Genomic DNA, 18,301 nt, shown 5'->3' with positions numbered 1-18,301 from the left:
ACATGTACAGCGAGGATAGTACAGACATAAGCTAAAATAAATAATATATTAAAAAATCATATCTTTGTCTGTGTGGTAGGAAAAATATTTTACGGATGGATGGCCCTGGTAATAATGCAACACATACTGAAATAATGTACCCAATATACTAATTATACTAATATATAACGCATAAGGTACAGTATACTAAATCTGTGATAGCAAACTGCCATTCATATCACATTTATAGCTGTTTGCATCAAGGGAGCAGAATAAGTTTTGAACTACTTGTGCAAGTTTTCGCAAGTTTAAATAAATTGGTAGCGTATTCTATCACCCACCATCTTGCAATGGGTTAAATAATTTTATTTTCTTTTTATTTTCAAATTTTTTCCTGTGTTATTAGGATATAAAAATGACAGTACACCATAAGAGATTCAAGATAAAATATGGCTGACCTCTGTCTCATTTATATTTAATACATAGAAAACAAAATTCTGCCTCAGCTTGGCATTGTTTATAATTTATTTTCTTCTTATTTCTAACACTGTGGACATAAGCTCTCCAAACCTCATTCCTAGAATTGGTGTGGTAGGAAAATATAAATCACTCTTACTTCCAAGTAATAGATCGTGCCATGCATGCAAGTGTGTGTGTGTGCGTGCGTGGTTGCATGCGTGCGTGTGTGTGTGTCTGAATTATGTGTTTTGCCACCACCTCTTAAATGAAATTGGTAATTTCATGTGAAAAGGACAAATGCACCCAAAAAAACATTTTTTTTTAAATCTGTAGATAACAGCACAAACATCCATTGCTAAATATTTGTAATGTCATGCTTTGTAAGATAGTGCTCCAAAAAGTTAACATAGTTGGGAAAAGCTCTTCTAATCAATAAAAGAAAAAGCTATGTACACAATTTCCATTTACGCTATCTGGGACTTGTCATTATCTCTGCAATTTCAAAATCAGTCATACAAACATGTGTGACTACTTGATCAATATTATGTTCCTATCCTTTAAATTTAATCTTAAAAGACAGTGTGAACAGCCATTTCAGCCATTGTTGTCTTTCTGCTATGGCTATGAGACATGGCGAGCTAGCTTGGGTGCTTGACCTTATTTATTAAGCATACTTAACCCTATTGGCGGACATCTTAAACTGTTTTAAGCTGCACTTGTATGTTGTCTACTCTGTGTTTGTTGTTTGCGGTTATGTGTTGTGCATGCACTGACGCTTTTACACAAATGTTCCTAACGGATAAATAAAGTTATTTTGATTTGATTTGATTTGATTTGATTTGATTTGATTGATTTGATGGCACTTTATGAGAGTGGTATTATGCCAAAAGACCAACTTAGGGCTCCAGCAAAATAAAACATTAGCAGTCACACAAAGCTTCAGTGGTACAATGGGAGTTCTAGTTCTTTATTTAAAACAAGGCTCATTGAGAGCCTATTATTAAGAACACAAATAGTAAGCAGAAATAATGCTTTTCTTTAAAATGTTTGTGTGGCAATAATTTAAAATGAAATAAACAAGATTAAAATGATTAGAAGGCAGAAGATGGAAGTACATCCTTCTCAACCGAAGATGCAGATGTGCACTTTTGCTGCAACACCCTATGCCACATGGTGGCAGTAATTCCCCTTCAGCTGCATTGTACTGTCAGTACTGTACATTTAGGTTAAATTATGTCCTATTCACTCCATTTTTAAGTTAGATTTTTCAGCCAGCTAATTTAAATGCTGAAATCCTGCCTGTAGGCTACCTTGCTGGCCAATTAATTAATCATAGGTTTTTTCAAAGCCACAGGTAGCCTAATACCTTTGACCTGCAGTGCAAGTAAAATAGGCACTAAAGCTGCAAGAGATATAGCAAAGGGGAAGGAGTTAGCCTTAGATGTACAGAGCCAAGTAAACATTTTGAGGCAAGGTTATTTCCAGCAAGAAATTGTAAAGAAGCTTAAAATTTCCAGGTGCAGTGTTCAATACACACTCAGTAGAGTCCAGCTGATGGGCAGTAACGTTAATAAATATCCTCCTACTGTCCCCTACTGCAAACCCTCATTTATCTTTGCCCTGGCCTTACCCTGAAACCTAACTCTCTCATCACCACCCCTTCCCATGAACCCACCTTACCCCAAATAATGTAGGGTTTAGTCATTCTAAATGATATAGTCTAAACAATGTAGCTGTCTGTCAGCACCTTGCTTTCCCACCTTTGACTCTCACTCCACTACCTTGGAGCTCTCCATTGCAGAACAAAGAAAACAACTGCAGGGCATGAGCCAATAGAATAGAAACAACCAGGTTCCCATAAGCAAACTGCTGTTTATGGAATAACTGCTGTGATGCATAATCTTATACCTCACTAATGTCCTCCAGTCTAGGTCCACAATACAAGCCACATGTTTTCCTACATTCATTGAAGTAGTAACCTGGTCCCAAATTTCTTCATTTTTCTATCTCAAAACAATGTGGTCTTCATGTGAGTGATCAATATGTGCTATATTCTCTCGTGTCAGCAGAAATTCCATGTCATGTAGGCCTGATGGAGAACTTGTATAGATAGATAGGTAGAAATGTATAGATATTTTACAGTATTTACTATTTAAATTTAAAATTAAAGCACCATATATGACTTGTTTAGTTTCTGTGAAACAGATTAGGATTTTGGTTTGGTTGTAGCTTGTCATGCGTTTCACGTCAATAATTTGGTATATACGGTTTTATTTTCTCACATTTTTATTATTTTGTGTGCATTTATTTTACATATGTATAATGTATGCTTTTTGTACCCAAGTAACTTGGCTGACATGCTACATGCATTGCAAAGGTTGAGTCAGAACCAGCCTCTGACAGCTTAACAATATTTCCATATAACAAAAAAAAAGATGGAGAAATGATCCCTTATCATTAAGGGATATTGCTATTGAAAGGTGAAAAAGTAATGTTTTATTGTTAGAGAGTGGTTCTGGCATTACAGTAGGATTGTGCAGGCTGGAGGTTATTATTGTCATTAGCAATATCTTGTTGCGAACCGTCAAAAATGAAAAAGTTTTATTCTTGGCTGTCACCTAATTAAATACACCTGCATGATTTGCCAAAACATTTCTCAAATAATATTTGCAAGACGGTAGTGATGCCATCCTGTCCTACATCAGTTGGTGGCTCTGAAACATTTAATTCCACTTTGAGCAACGTCAGTTGTTTTAGTGAATTCCCCTCAATAGAATCGGTCAAGTCTAATGCAAGCTAACCGTTTACATTTCAAGAAGGTGACTGTCAAGCAAATGAGGATAAAACGGTTAGACGGTAGATTTGTACAGTAGAACTGATTGATATAGGCCTGTATCAATGAGAGATACTGTTGACTACAACAGCCGGCTAATTGTAAACATTACAAGAAGGTAGTGCATTTGTAAATCAAGTCAGGAGTGTGCAAGTCTTCTATCAACAGTTTGCTCTGTTGATACTCAGTTCCACTCAACCACTGGCAATTTTCATTAGGAAGGTAAACTATACGGTTAATTTGCTCGGTGCAGCGCTCACACCCAAACTGCTGGCGCGACGTGGTCAGCCTTACTCATACATGACGTCAGCACTCATTCAGCGCAGGGGCATTATACTGTAGTATGAAATGGAGCTGCTGAAATAAGGTTTAGGTGCAATGATGTAGAACCAAACATAGCATTCATATTTTACAGACGTGTCCAGCGACAGAAACATCACATAGTAAGTATGATACATTTTGTACATAAAACGGCATACATTATTTTGGTGTTTTCGGGATGTATTGAACAATGTGTTCTGTCACGGTAGCCTAATACGATGCTGGTGATAGTTCGTCCTGTAACCAGGAAAACAGGCTATGTTTATTTTGGTGCGGTTTGACGTTTGACAAAGAGAAAGAAGTGGCGTTGAAGGAAAAAAAGTGTATATATATTGCGATCATTTTAATGGTCTGGTCGCCGTATTGTTCATAAATTGTGATGAAGCAGGACTGACGGCATAAAACATTGCACCAGGTATTTGCTGGAAGATGGTATAACGATGGCATCTTCTGAATGGCAAAAGGCCTGACGCAAGACAACATGTATCAGTCAGCGCAAATGTGCTATAGCCTGACAATGTACCTGAGGGAATTGGTTTTCGGACGTGATTATTGTGCATTTATAATGCTGACATTTAATTTGAACACCTGGCTGTGTGAATGGTAAGCTATTACATACAGGATAACAAAGCAATACAGCCCGTTTGCAGCAATGCGGATCAGCGATGTTTTACGGTGAGTAAGGCGAATGCAAACACAATTGTTTGCCTCGGTGCGTATTCTCTGTAAGCTATATGTATTTTTTTTTCCTGAGAAAGCTTGCTAAATTATTCTCTTACACGCTGTCATACATGCTTGTGTACATTATATCTAGAAAACGAGGCTTACGCGGATAGAAACTTGAACTCTATATTCAGAAGGCTTTAACATACATTTTGAAGATCTTCTCTGTAACCTCACAGCGTGTTTTAGCCCTACTGAGTGCCTGTGTGCGGTAACAATATTGTTTGGCTCCATGATTATTATGAGCTCAGGGATAACAGTGCACCTGTAGCCTATCCTGGCCAGTCTTGTGCTAGCTCCGTTAAGGTAGGTAGTGGCCAGCCTGGTATTAGTAAATTGTGTTTGTTTTATTCATGATAAAGTGACAGGCTTGCACTACTGTAATTTTACTGTAGAATATAGGGGCCATTGCCTATGGCACATCAGCGCGTTCTTATTTCATGTTGTGTAGGTAATACAGTACTCCCAGTGTGCTAAAGAAGCTAATATCATGGCAGTCCTAACTGTTAATAAAGAGTACTGATTAAGAAGTTCCATGTATGATCATTTTGCAGTACATATTGTAGCCTCAACCAATTTCAGATTGTTTGAAACAAGGCCTTCCTGTGCTGTTGAGCTTTTGTTCCTTCTATTATCCTTCTAACATTTAAAGGGGAATTTTAACTGTTTTTTTTTTTAATCTGCCTTAAGGCAGAATTTACCTGAATAGCTGAGTTTCCATTCCTAACAAAGCATTATCAGTTATAGAACAATTGCTAAAAATAACTTTTATGGAAGAAATTCAATATGTAACACTTCCCTAGAAGAGCTGATCAAATATAAGGTAGCACCACATTGCAGTTAGTTCTATGGATCAACTAACTCATCAACTGGTATAGGGTAGTACAGTAGTGGTTTGGATATAAGTAGTTTGGCTAGTTCAGTCAGGTAGAATAGATGAGCTAAAGTGGATATAGTATAAATGAAACTATTGATGGTGCAGTGAATAGGCTTTTAATCCTCAAAAAGCCAGTATTTTGTGTCTTCAATGTGTAGACGGGTTAATTTGATAACATTTAAGACTGTGCTGCATTTGTTTTCCAGGTTCAACAAAAATGGAGGGCAGAAATTGGTAAGCATGATTACACTACTCGAGAAAGTAACATTGCTGTGAATTTAATTTAATTTAGCCTATTATTTATTGACTTGTAATCACAATCTTTAATCCTGTATCTTCGCAGTGGGTATTCCCGAGAATATTATGACCGCTTTGTCCAAAGTCAAGATTCATCTGTTGTAAACAAATTCCAGCAGAAGTACTGGAAAACCAAACAGACTCTTATTAAAGTCACTGGAAAAAAAGAAGATGAACATGTTGTGGCCTCTGATGCTGACCTTGACGCCAAACTTGAGGTGAGTCGTTCAGAAGGCCAAAATAAACTGCTGTGTTGCTTTCTCTCATATTATTTCTATATAACCTTTCTATATATTTGTCACTTTACTCTGAGATGAGTAAGGCCTCATTTCTATCCAAACTGTCTTAAATCATTTTCCCCTTAATGTTAAATTACAGATAACAGCTATATTCCTGTTTGTAGTTTCTTACAAGACAAAGTTGAGAAAAATATTTAACATGTCAGACGCAGGCAGTCAAATTGCTTGTTTTTTCAGGATTTTGCATCATTTTACTTTTTTGTAATTGGAATTGTTTTTGGACGCTTTGCTCATTGATTTACACCAACCAGATTTTAAAAGAAAAAAAAGTAGCTTGTTGCGCTTTACCATTTTGCTTTACCAGCTTATTATGTCTATATAAATACGATTTAGCTCTGATTCACACTTTGTGATTGAGGCTGCATGCCAAGGAATGGAGCTCCATTGTGAAGTTATAGCTCATTTTGTACCATCAGGTTTGTAAACTTCAATAATTCAATATGTTTTATAGCCAAATACTTGAAATCCCATTCAATGGAGTAACCACTTTAAATTCATGTTCTTCCTCTTTTGCACCATATTCCAAAACAATCACAGCAGGAACCAGCTCCCAATGAGAGTAGCTATGTAGGAGGTACCATTGGTTGCCATCTCAGTTACATATGATGATGAATATTCCAGTAAAGGCTGGAACATGTCAGATTAATGTGCTCCATCAATAAGAATACAGAACTTTTATAATATTCTGCATATGATATGTTCTGCATTACCACAGGTGTTTCACTCAGTCCAGAGAACATGTATGGAGCTGCTGAAGGTTATTGAGCAGTACCAGAGAAGAATTTGCAGTGAGTATACCATTCAACGCATCGCAGAAAATGCCTAGCATGGTCTTAGCGTGTGCTCCTTTTTATACATGTAGCTCTCTTCTGAACAGAACCAGTGGGTATATGTATAGCTTCAGTGGGTTAAAATTCATCATTTGTAAGTAAATTACTTGGAAGTACTAACTGATAGTTAGCACCTCAAACTGATATTGACATTCCTGGCCAATCCTATAACCTTGCTTGTTGTTCAGTGCCCAACCAGACCACACACTGTCCATTACTCTGCACTGTCTATTCAGTCTGTCTAATCCAGCCTGAACATTTATCTTAGTTATATTTTGTTTATTTATTTATGTTGGACAAATAGCTACACAACATCATATATTAGGCCTGACTCGGTTGCAACCTGTTTTACATTTACATTTAGGTATTTAGCAGGTGCTCTTATTCAGAGTGACTTACACAGGTTACATACAATCCATTTAAATCACAGAATGTTTACTGAAGTTGAGTTTCTTAACCAGTTTGCACTTCTGCCACGCATAGTTTTCCAGTGGCTTCCCTGTGCTGCAGAGGGAAACTAAGGTGGTGAGTGACTCAGAAAGGCAGGGAGAGATAATGTGTACAGAAAGCTGATAAGGTAAATAGAAAGGAAAGAGGAAGGAACTGGACAAACCAGTATGTTACAAAGAGGTAGGGTAACGAGAAAGATGTTGCAGGAAAATTAGGGTGATGACAGACTAAAATGCTAGAAGAAAAATACACTTCAGGAAGTGGATATCAGTGAGAAATGAGAAGTATAAAATTTTCTAAATATTAATTACAAGAACAGATATGAATGTGTAATGCAGTGTAACAGTACCTTCCATACTGACTGATCCCTCTCCCAGTGCTGTCACAAGAGGAGAACGAGCTGGGTCGTTTCCTAAGGTCACAGGGGTCCCAGGACAAGACCAGAGCCGGGAAGATCATGCAGGCCACTGGGAAGGCCCTCTGCTTCTCCTCACAGCAAAGGTCAGTCCTGCACCATGAGCACGGAGCAGTGTAGCGCTAACACCTCTGTACCTGCAGTGTGACCACAGAGGAGTGTAGCGCTAACACCTCTGTACTTGCACTGTGAGCACAGAGGAGTGTGGCACTCACACTTCTGTACCTGCACTGTGAGCACAGAGCAGTGTAGCGCTAACACTTCTGTACCTGCACCGTGAGCACAGAGGAGTGTAGCGCTAACACCTCTGTACCTGCACTGTGAGCACAGAGGAGTGTAGCGCCAACACTTCTGTACCTGCACTGTGAGCACAGAGGAGTGTAGCGCTCACACCTCTGTACCTGCACCGTGAGCACAGAGCAGTGTAGCGCTCACACCTCTGTACCTGCACTGTGAGCACAGAGCAGTGTAGCGCTAACACCTCTGTACCTGCACTGTGAGCACAGAGCAGTGTAGCGCTAACACCTCTGTACCTGCACTGTGAGCACAGAGGAGTGTAGCGCTAACACCTCTGTACCTGCACTGTGAGCACAGAGGAGTGTAGCGCTAACACCTCTGTACCTGCACCGTTAGCACAGAGGAGTGTAGCGCTAACACCTCTGTACCTGCACTGTGAGCACAGAGGAGTGTAGCGCTAACACCTCTGTACCTGCACTGTGAGCACAGAGGAGTGTAGCGCTAACACCTCTGTACCTGCACTGTGAGCACAGAGGAGTGTAGCGCTAACACCTCTGTACCTGCAGTGTGAGCACAGAGGAGTGTAGCGCTAACACCTCTGTACCTGCACCGTTAGCACAGAGGAGTGTAGCGCTAACACTCTGTACCTGCACTGTGAGCACAGAGGATGTAGCGCTAACACCTCTGTACCTGCACTGTGAGCACAGAGGAGTGTAGCGCTCACACCTCTGTACCTGCACTTTAGCACAGAGGAGTGTAGCGCTAACACCTCTGTACCTGCACGTTAGCACAGAGGAGTGTAGCGCTAACACCTCTGTACCTGCACTGTGAGCACAGAGGAGTGTAGCGCTAACACCTCTGTACCTGCACTGTGAGCACAGAGGAGTGTAGCGCTAACACCTATGTACTTGACTGCTCTCCGGTGGCAAGCTGTGTGCTTTGTCCTGGCCTGCATTAGCTTTGCAACCATTTAACTACTAGTTGAATAGACTACAAACAGATGTGTGTACCATGGGCTTATTGTTTAAGTCACCACGACTGCAGTTACACCCTTCCCCTGCTTTCTGCACGCTAATGTTATTCACTAACTGTACAGTGACGCAAAGTGTGCAGTCAGGAGCATTGTTCCGTGTAAATAGGCTTATTAAATATTTAAAAACTAGTGAATAATTCATGAGTGCATTTGCTGATATAAGTTCAAATTGTGTTAGCAGGGACCCCCATTAAGGGCTGATTATGCTCTAATAATGGATTTATTAATTACTTGGCAATTATGTGACCCTCATTATTACTGACCATTAGGATCTGGTTAATACCATTACATTTTTGTCAATTATAATTATATGTATTAGCAAGTTATGTCATGACTAGGCATACAATAATATAATTGTGTTTTTGTCACTTTTCTCAATACATAATGAAAAATGTCATAATAAATATACACAACTCACAGAGTTGCCAAGAGAATAATGGCCCATGTTTTTAAAGCCGAAATTACATACAAGTGAAATTCACCCATAATATTAACAAATGAAAATGGCTAAAATGCCGATGTCTCCTCGCAATGTTAAGCCACAGTGTATGGAATGTTTCAATAACAATGTTGGATAGTTTTCTGGGTGGCCCTCATATATAGTAGTAAGTATGTAAGAGGGCAGTATGGGAACAGTGCTATGGCCAACCTGAGAGAATGCAGAGCTGAAATTAGCTTACATTTCCATGATAGAAAAAGCACAGAACTCCCTCAATTCATAAAAAAAAAATCATTCCAGTATTTAAGTTTCCACCACGTCCTTTATCACCATGGACCCGCAAGTATAGCTTTATGAATAGCTTTATTGATGTCACATTGGGATGTTGTTAAATATACTCCCTCAAACCCCCGCCCCTTAAGGCTGGCGCTACGCAGCCCCCTCTGTCGTCTCTACCAGGAAGTGGAGACGTTCCGGTACCGAGCTATCTCGGACACTTGGCTCACCGTCAACCGGATGGAGCAGTCCAGAACGGAATACCGCGGGGCGCTGCTCTGGATGAAAGACGTGTCCCAGGAGCTGGATCCGGACACGTTCAAGCAGATGGAAAAGTTCCGCAAGGTCAGGGAGGCCCAGCAGCGAAAGGGGTGTGGTCACATGCTGTGTCGATTAGCCTTGCTTTCTGTTCCAAAGTCCTGTACGCTGATGGATTATCAATGGGAACCTGCCCAGGAAAAAATGGCATGTTTCTTCCTGTGTTTGAAGTACGGGGAATACATTTCCCTTTCCCTGAAGTCTCTTTATTGATTAAAGTTGTAACAGTCTTTGATAACTGAGTTTTAAAAAAAGTTGAAGCAGGGTTTGTTGAGCCGTTTTCTCTAAGGGATTTCCTCTTTTATTATTTTAGCAGAATAAAGGGTAAAAGGACTCCTCCAGGGCATTTTGCTGCTTGCCCAGTAGAGTTTTTGAGAATGCAGTGGATAATAAAACAATAGGGAATACAGTTAATTTGGCTCTAATATGAACAGGTCACTTCAGAAAACAACACAAATCAGAAACATTGCATTGAAACATTGTTAATAACATTGTAAGTAAAAGTAAAATCAATTTCTCTGACACACACACATATCTGTAATTTGATTTGTCTCCCAAAAATATTTGGAATAATTCAGCTAGTAGTTTAGTATTTTTATTATGAATCCAGATGCTCTGTCATTTATATCATTTGACTAGTGTGATAAATTACTTGGAATGAAGTATGTATGTATGTAGATATACTGCAGGCTTTTATTCATCTTCTAATGCTCAGAATGTGTTAAAAAGCAGCTCTATTCATGTAGGCCTCAGCTTTTTAGGAAAGGGTTCAACAGTGCAGTACTGTCTTGTCACCACAAGAGGGTAACAATAACTCATTGTATGGCAGTAATGGTGAATTCTCAGAACTTCAGAAAAGCAGTGTATATAGGCTCCTGTGTTTTTTTCCTCCTTCAGTATATGATCTGTAGAGATACAGGTTGCTTTGTTAATTGTGCATTGTGACTATTTAGTCATATTAGTGTATCCACAAAGAAGCTGTAGCCTTAATTCCACTTCTTTATAAAGTACTGTTCTTCAACATTAACAAACATTAGTGAGATTTGTTCTCTATATGATCATCGCTGGATTGTTGTAAATATGTTTTAAATATGTAAATATATGTAATTGAACCACTTTTCATACCCAATTTTGTAAAGACCAAAGTTAGAGCAGCATTAATGTGAATTTGGTCAATGTTCAAAATATCACATAGGTGCCAAAGAAAGGACAACATAATTGACAGTGTGGAAAAATAAAAAATACTGGATATTTTCTTTATTTCCTCTGATATACTTTAGGTACAGACTCAGGTGCGTCATACCAAAATAAGCTTTGACAAACTGAAGAACGACGTCTGCCAAAAGGTAGACTTGCTGGGGGCCAGTCGTTGCAATCTTCTCTCCCACGTCCTAACCACCTACCAGGTACAGCCAGGTCAAATGTAATCTATTCATCATCATTACTGCTGTTTTATTAACAGAAAAGTACCATGAGCATTTCTGAAAGGACCTGCGTTTCTTGTCTGTCTCGACTTTAGACAACACTACTGCATTTCTGGGAGAAGACATCGCACACTATGGCTGCCATACACGAGAGTTTTAAGGGATACCAGCCTTATGAATTTTCAGCACTCAAGGTACAATGAGAAAGATGAAAGTCTACCTTTTATTCCAGTTCTATGGATGTGCATTTGAAACCAATTCGGTCTGACCCCATTTTCCAGCTTCGGAGCCTTGTTTCTCTGTGTAACTCCTGTCAAAATGAATGTATCACTTTTAAGTGTTTTATTCTATACATGTAAGAGTTTTCTAAGCCTGCTATCACGAAGCATCCAATTACTGGTTGTTTACATTATCAAGATGCAGAATCTCAGGTTATCAGTATTACAACTAATTCCAAACCACAAGTAATATTGCTATTGTTGTTGTCATTGTGCTTTAATGGAAAGGCCTGGTGCACAGACCGAGCTGTGTGTTTTGAATACGGTCATGCTGCACTATGCACTGTTGATTTCCTCCCCCGCAGTACTGAGATTAAGATGAGCATTACCACATCCGCCCTCGCTCTCCCAGGAAGGTCATATCAATACTGTTACTCACCAACTGGCTCATCATCCTTTGACTCATTCCAAGCCCCAGGCTTCAGGGCATAATTCATTTAAATGTATAGTGCTTCATTATTTCATTTTATTCATTTTGCCTGTTACTCCAGGGCATTCCTCACTGTGACGTTCAGCGCCTGCTCACACAGTAGCTCAGCATATCTTATATGTGGCTTATGAACTGCACGTTCAGAAATTATGATTATTTTACCGATTTAAAAAAAGCGTTTCGGTTTTGAGCCTTCATCAGAATGACGCCCAGGGAATTTGCAGGTATGTTTTCACATGAATTTGTGCACATTTTGAAACAGCACGAGCTGTATCAGACAATGAGAGAAGGTGCTGTTAGTAACTCAGTGTAACACTGAGACAAAGTGTATGGGGGAAAGTCCCTTCATTATTTTATATTCATGTTGTTGGCTTATCAAGCCAGCAGTGAATGTGTATGTTAATGGGGTTTCCCTGGAGACGGGGGCCAGGTGTAACCTCCATTGTTTTGACCCTCTCAGTCTCAGTCAAGCTCGCACTCACAGTACTGTGAAATGATCATGTATTTGCTGCTGAAAAGAGGGAGAAAACTCTTGATCCCATAATTCTTCAGTGACCTTTTGCTAAATCCAGATCCAAGTTTTTTGCAGTGTAAAAACCACGTTGCAAGTTCCTTCATGATTTCTAATCCACTTTTACAAGCTTACCAAACAGCCAGAATGAAGTATCTAGGCATTTTTAAGAGGTGGGAAAATATTGAAACCACAAAGCAAAAATAGTGACAAATTGGTACTTGTCAATTTTGTATCTGCAATTTGTAAAGTGACTGTCTTATTGATTTATTTGTTTTTCTTGAAGACTTTACAAGACCCCGTCAATAAACTGTTGGATCAGGGAACAAAGAAAAAGGGGAAGAAGAAGATCAAAGGAAAGAAAGAGGATGGAGAGAAGCCAGCAGAGACAGATGATCAGTAGGTTGCACTGTCCACCTCTTTGCTCAGATACAATGATTGTTCATCTCATTTAGATTTTATGTGGGACGGGCAAATACGTGATTCAGATCCATATCTCATTAGCATACATATATCTCATACATTTACACAACTACATATTCAAAATACACCATGTTTATCACCTGAACAATGTACACCAAGGGTGCAAATGTTGCCAGATACCCTGAACTAAAACCATATGTTACAGAAGTATGAAAGAAAATGGCCAACAAGTGGAGGATTCTGATTATGTCTACTTATTATTACCCATTTTGAGGTGTGTGTGTGTGTGTGTCAATACTGACAGGCAGTATTGAAAACATGTTTGTTATGTGTTTGTTTATGTGCAGACTAATTTCAATAGATGAAGTAAATCACAATAAGGAGCCCAGTCAAGCAGGTAAAAGTCATTATTTCATTATAGAATATCTATACATGAGATCATATGTATACTCTTGTATATTGAGCATGATATAATTTGTAATCCAAAAATTACAATATTCATTAACAATTGTTATGAGTATGCATGATCAATCTTTTTGTTTTGTTTTTTGATGTTAGAAGCACAGCACTGCTATTTGCAAGTGCTTCGGAAAGAAAGGCTGTTATTATAGCCAATGCCATGCTGATTTGAGGATCTGAATTGCTGCATCTTGGTCTCTAGGTGCAGCTCCTGATCCAGAAAGCACAGAACCTGTGGGTTTGGGTCAAATGCAAAACACAGGTACATTTCACGTAACCTGCTCTAACAATTTTTGGCAAAAGGGAACATTCTTCATTCTTTTTAGCAGAGCAGAACAGCCAGATATATGCAATTATTCCATATTTTTCCCATGGGCCGTAATAAAGAAGAAATTCTTTATTTTTATTTTGGTTTGCATGACAAGTAGCATAATAATGCAAAATTTAAGAGCTAATAATCAGTACTGGGCTCGTCACAACAAATGGTTTTATCATGAACACAGCGGTGAGTTAGAGCTTCATATTGTAGGGTTTCACTCTCTCACTCCCTCTCTCTTTCTCTCTCTCACTCACTCTCACTCTCTGCACTGGGAATGTGAATTGATTTGCAAATGAGTCTGCTGTGCGTTAGTCCATCAGTCCTCCTTTCTAACAAACACACCATCTGTCCTCAAAACAATCTGGTCTTTTAATGTTATGGTCGCATTGTTTACTTGAAATCCACTGGACTTGGCTTAATGTGCATCACAGCAACCAGGGTTTGAATCAAGCCCCTTCATATGATGCTGTTATTGTTTTCACCAGTTTCTTCGTAATCAATACAGATAGAGGAACATATCCAATCACAGAGTCCTTCAAAACCATAATACATGGCATATGGCTCTGTTAATCCCATAAGTAAAATTAATAGAGATTTCTGCAAGTAACTGCAGTCCTCCAAATTAACATGCAAATTACATTAAGTATGACTTAAGTATGAGAAAGTATTCTATAACGTAGCTAATTTGTTGACATTTTATCAATATTTGTATTTGAATTTCATATTGAGATTTTAGAGTATTAAATGGTAAAACAAAGGAAGTCTGTTTATATATCAGAATAATTTAATTTTAGGAATCATTTTTTAGCTTTTTATTAATGTATAATATGTACAGCAGTATAATATACAGCTTAAAGTAGTGATATCTGACCAGTGGCAAGGCCATGCATAGCCCTATGATTGCAGGCTCATAGACTAAGTACTGTTTCACAGTTTTAAAATTCTGTCTCTGCCATTTTCTAGGGAAAGAGGACCTGCTGTCGGATTACCAGGAGGGCGGGGATGAGATGGCCTTGCTGAACGAGATCCTCAACAGTTCCAGCCTGGAGGAGGGCGACTTCTCCCAGGAGTGGCGCGCGGTGTTCGGGGAGGAGGACTGCGCCTCCGGTGGTAGCAAAGCGGGCCACGTCGAGACTCCCCCGGAGGAGTCCTCCTGCTTCCTCCCCTCCCAGCTCCTGGACCAGAACATGAACAGCCTCCATTCTCCATTCTCCAGTGAGATGCTTCTTACTCTCATTTCAGTCAGCAAATGGATGTTGAATGATGTTCCAAAAGTTCCTTTTAATTCTGTGAATTTGCGACATTACGTCACCAGGATCCCTCTTGCCATGAGAAAGCACGAGGGATTTAGTTAAATTAACGCTTATTTTTTTACAGAATCAAAGTTATGAAAATAAAGGCAAAGCTCTCGTCAAAAATAGTGCCAGACTTTATTTCCTCTGTTATCCTGTTTTGCACTCTGAATAAACAAGTTCACCATCAAGGTTCGAAAATACTTTCCCACAGATGAAGCAATGGTTAGAATAATTATTCCCTATAGATGAGTCTGAATCTTATGCTCCATTCCAGATTGGGCCATGAGCATTCCACAGCCTGTCTCCCAGGCAACAGAGCCATCATCTGGAGCCAATCAGGACTCCACCAAGCCAGCAGCAAGAGGTAAATCTCAGCCAGACAATACGGAACATTTAATAATATTCTTAATAATGGTGTTAATCTCCAAAAAACAATTCTCACCTGAAAGGTCTCAGTTTTTGTATTGGTGGTCACAGCAATTTGTTGTGCAGTTGACTTGAACCTGCTTGTATGGAAAGGTTGTAAATAAGCTTAATATAGACTATTTTTGTAACCATTTTATAATAATAATAATAATAATAAACTTATACAAAACTTTAATTCAAAGTGCTTCACGTTTAGCACTAAAATCTAAACAATTTCAAATAAAATAAAATATACAATACAATACTGCAAATAAGACAAATAATATAAATATAATATAAGAATATAAATAAAAGAATACAAAATAAAATTATTTTAAAAACTGATAAAATAATAAAATGGATAAAATAACAAAGCAGCGTATTTATGTAGTTTTATGTGGCTTCAGAAGTCAATGTAAATCAGATAGCCTTTCTCTATAAAAAGCTGAGTATAGTATTCTTTTAATAAGGATATTAATATGTACTGATATAATAATATTATTTCTCTTTTAAAGAAGGCTTGCTTTTGTTCCTAATACAGAAACCTCGGAGGCATCTAAAGATCTGTCAGCTTGGTTCAACCTTTTTGCTGATTTGGACCCCTTGTCCAACCCAGACGCAGTCGGGAAAACAGACAAGGAGCACGAGCTGATGAATGCCTGACTTTACCTCCGCTCCAGGTCCCTCACATTCGTCTCTGTTCTTTCAAATTCCTCAGAGAATGCTGTTGCTTCCTAGATGTTGAGACATTGCGCTGTCAGAACTGACTGTAAATGCTGCCAGAGAGACAGGACATGATTGAACAACCAAAGGATGTGTATATGCCTTCCACATACTGTAAGATCTCTATAGCTCTTTTTAATGATCAGCTCTCAAAATCATTCCTTTTAAATCACAAACACTGGTGTTCCATCAACTGGTTCTGTTTTGAGGCACTCTGATTGAAACATGATGTAATACACACTAAATATGTCCTGCCACTAATCAACCTGTTATTAACATTAAAAAATGGGTTAGAATCAGTCTATGGTCAGAATCTAGATTACAAATTTTAGATGTTTTTTTTTTCTTTCAGTACATTAAAAGGTTGATATCACACTAATAACAGTGAAATGTTGTGAAGTATAAGTGTCGATAGAGATACGATATTGTGACCCTACTCACAGGTTTATCAGACTGATAACCTTTCATCTCCTCCCACTCCATGTAAATTGTCCCTATGTGGACTACCTACTTATTGGAGTAGTTGATGCAAATTTAAATGATAATTTACCAATGTGGTGCTTTTAATAGTAAATATGCTGCTGTTCAGCCCAAATCCTCTTGATGTGTCACCTAATGTAATATATGCATTACTTGTAATGTTTTATTTTTGATCAGTTTGGATTTGATTTTTCCTTTGTCAGTGGCGCAAGATGGCGAGCAATTGCCTACCTCAGACAATCAGATCACAGTAATTACTGGAACAAACTATTAAACTATCAAACATGGGAAAAGTAAACTCCCAGCAGCACATTTCACTTGAACCTGAAATATATATATATACATATATGTTTGTGTGTGTGATTTAAAATATAACTATAATATGATATTTACACACCTTAACTTAAAAGAGAAAAGATAATTCTAAAAAGGAATGAATGTAGGACAGTTAAAATAAATACACTCATTTTTCTGTTAAAATCTAACCTGCATTTTATTTTGTACACAAGTAATTAATCTTGTGCAAAAATAGAACACTTGATATACAAATATTTCATATCTGAGTTGTTGCAGTGATGCACAGATTTACATTTTTGTTGTCAAGTTTAGTACTTGCATGCTGGACGTATTCTTCGATATATTCTGTTAGATTTTCAAGTACTTGCATAAACAGTCATAAAAACAAACTTGTCTTCATGATGTCATGAGTAAAGCCAATTGGAAGTCAGAGAGGATGAGTCATATGAACTCCCAGGGAATATTTTCTCCTGGACTGCTGACTTGTAGTATATTTATGTGCGCAGATAATGTTTTTCCAGTGTTTTAAAATATCTTCAGGAAAGAACCTTTGATTAGGGCATAAAATAAATATAAACACACAGAAAATGCTGAAGTGCTTCCTCAAAATAAACGTATGTTTTACCTTTTTGATCATAACTCAAACTTATTTTCAAAACAAAATGTTTTCCAGGTTATGATAAAAAGCAATTCTGCCCTAATTATTTGGAATAATGATCAATTAACATTAAATAATTTATTTATTCATAATTTATTTTTGCCAGGGGCTAATTTAGTTAACAGGGGCTTTAATAACTGAAATAACTGTGCTTTTTATTGTCTTGTTTATTGCTTATTATTTACATCAGAATGCTCCAGTATCAGACATTACTTCAAAGTTCCATTACCTTGCAGATAGTTTGATATGGGAGCTGTAGGCACATTGTATACATGTCTGCAAAAATATTTTGCAGTTTGATTTTTTGTTAATTAGAATTATCATGTGGGCTTTAAATGTGTTGTTACTACTGGCTCACAGCCAGATTTGACCTAATAGTTTAAGAGCACATTTTAATCTGTCATCGCAGTTTATCTGAAGGCGAATATTACTTTGTCTTTGCCAAATGGATAAGAACACTTAACTAATAACAAGTTAATAAACAGTGTTTGCACCTTGTCTTTACTACTGTCTTTTTCCATCTAAATTGCAACTCCAGTATGTCACTGAGAGAGCACCTCACCCTGTTAACGTATGTGGACATCTGTAGGCAATATGGAAGAGTACTATTTACAATAAGGGTTTTAAATAAGAATCATTCAGAATAAGGTACAAGTTAATTTGTGTTCCCATAGTCTATAGTTCCTTTTTTGTATATGATAACAGGGTTAAAGAAGGAATTGCTGCAATTAGACAAGAGAAATATTTGAGATGTAGCCTATAAGTATATGGGGCATTAAATTAAAATAAATTTTGATAGATGCTCTCAGTAAT

General features: G+C 38.0%; 1 protein-coding gene across 2 annotated transcripts; it reads left to right on the top strand.

Annotated features, from left to right (window-relative positions):
- Positions 1-3,589: 3,589 nt before the first annotated feature.
- ica1 (islet cell autoantigen 1) lies at positions 3,590-17,986 on the top strand. Of its 2 annotated transcripts, none has more exons than XM_064349567.1 (14): positions 3,590-3,714; positions 5,399-5,426; positions 5,536-5,707; positions 6,504-6,576; positions 7,446-7,569; positions 9,615-9,813; positions 11,067-11,192; positions 11,306-11,404; positions 12,716-12,828; positions 13,200-13,249; positions 13,514-13,573; positions 14,594-14,845; positions 15,200-15,289; positions 15,872-17,986. In XM_064349567.1, exons 2-14 carry the CDS (start codon positions 5,410-5,412, stop codon positions 15,991-15,993), a joined length of 1,497 nt encoding a protein of 498 aa, XP_064205637.1. In that variant the 5' UTR covers positions 3,590-3,714; positions 5,399-5,409; the 3' UTR covers positions 15,994-17,986. The 2 variants fall into 2 exon arrangements, with proteins under 2 accessions (XP_064205637.1, XP_064205632.1); XM_064349562.1 differs by lacking the exon at positions 3,590-3,714 and adding an exon at positions 3,747-4,267.
- Positions 17,987-18,301: the final 315 nt, after the last annotated feature.

Source organism: Anguilla rostrata, chromosome 1 (genome assembly GCF_018555375.3).
Source record: "Anguilla rostrata isolate EN2019 chromosome 1, ASM1855537v3, whole genome shotgun sequence".
Classification (NCBI taxonomy): Eukaryota; Metazoa; Chordata; class Actinopteri; order Anguilliformes; family Anguillidae; genus Anguilla; species Anguilla rostrata.
This window is presented reverse-complemented; position numbering and strand designations above follow the sequence as displayed.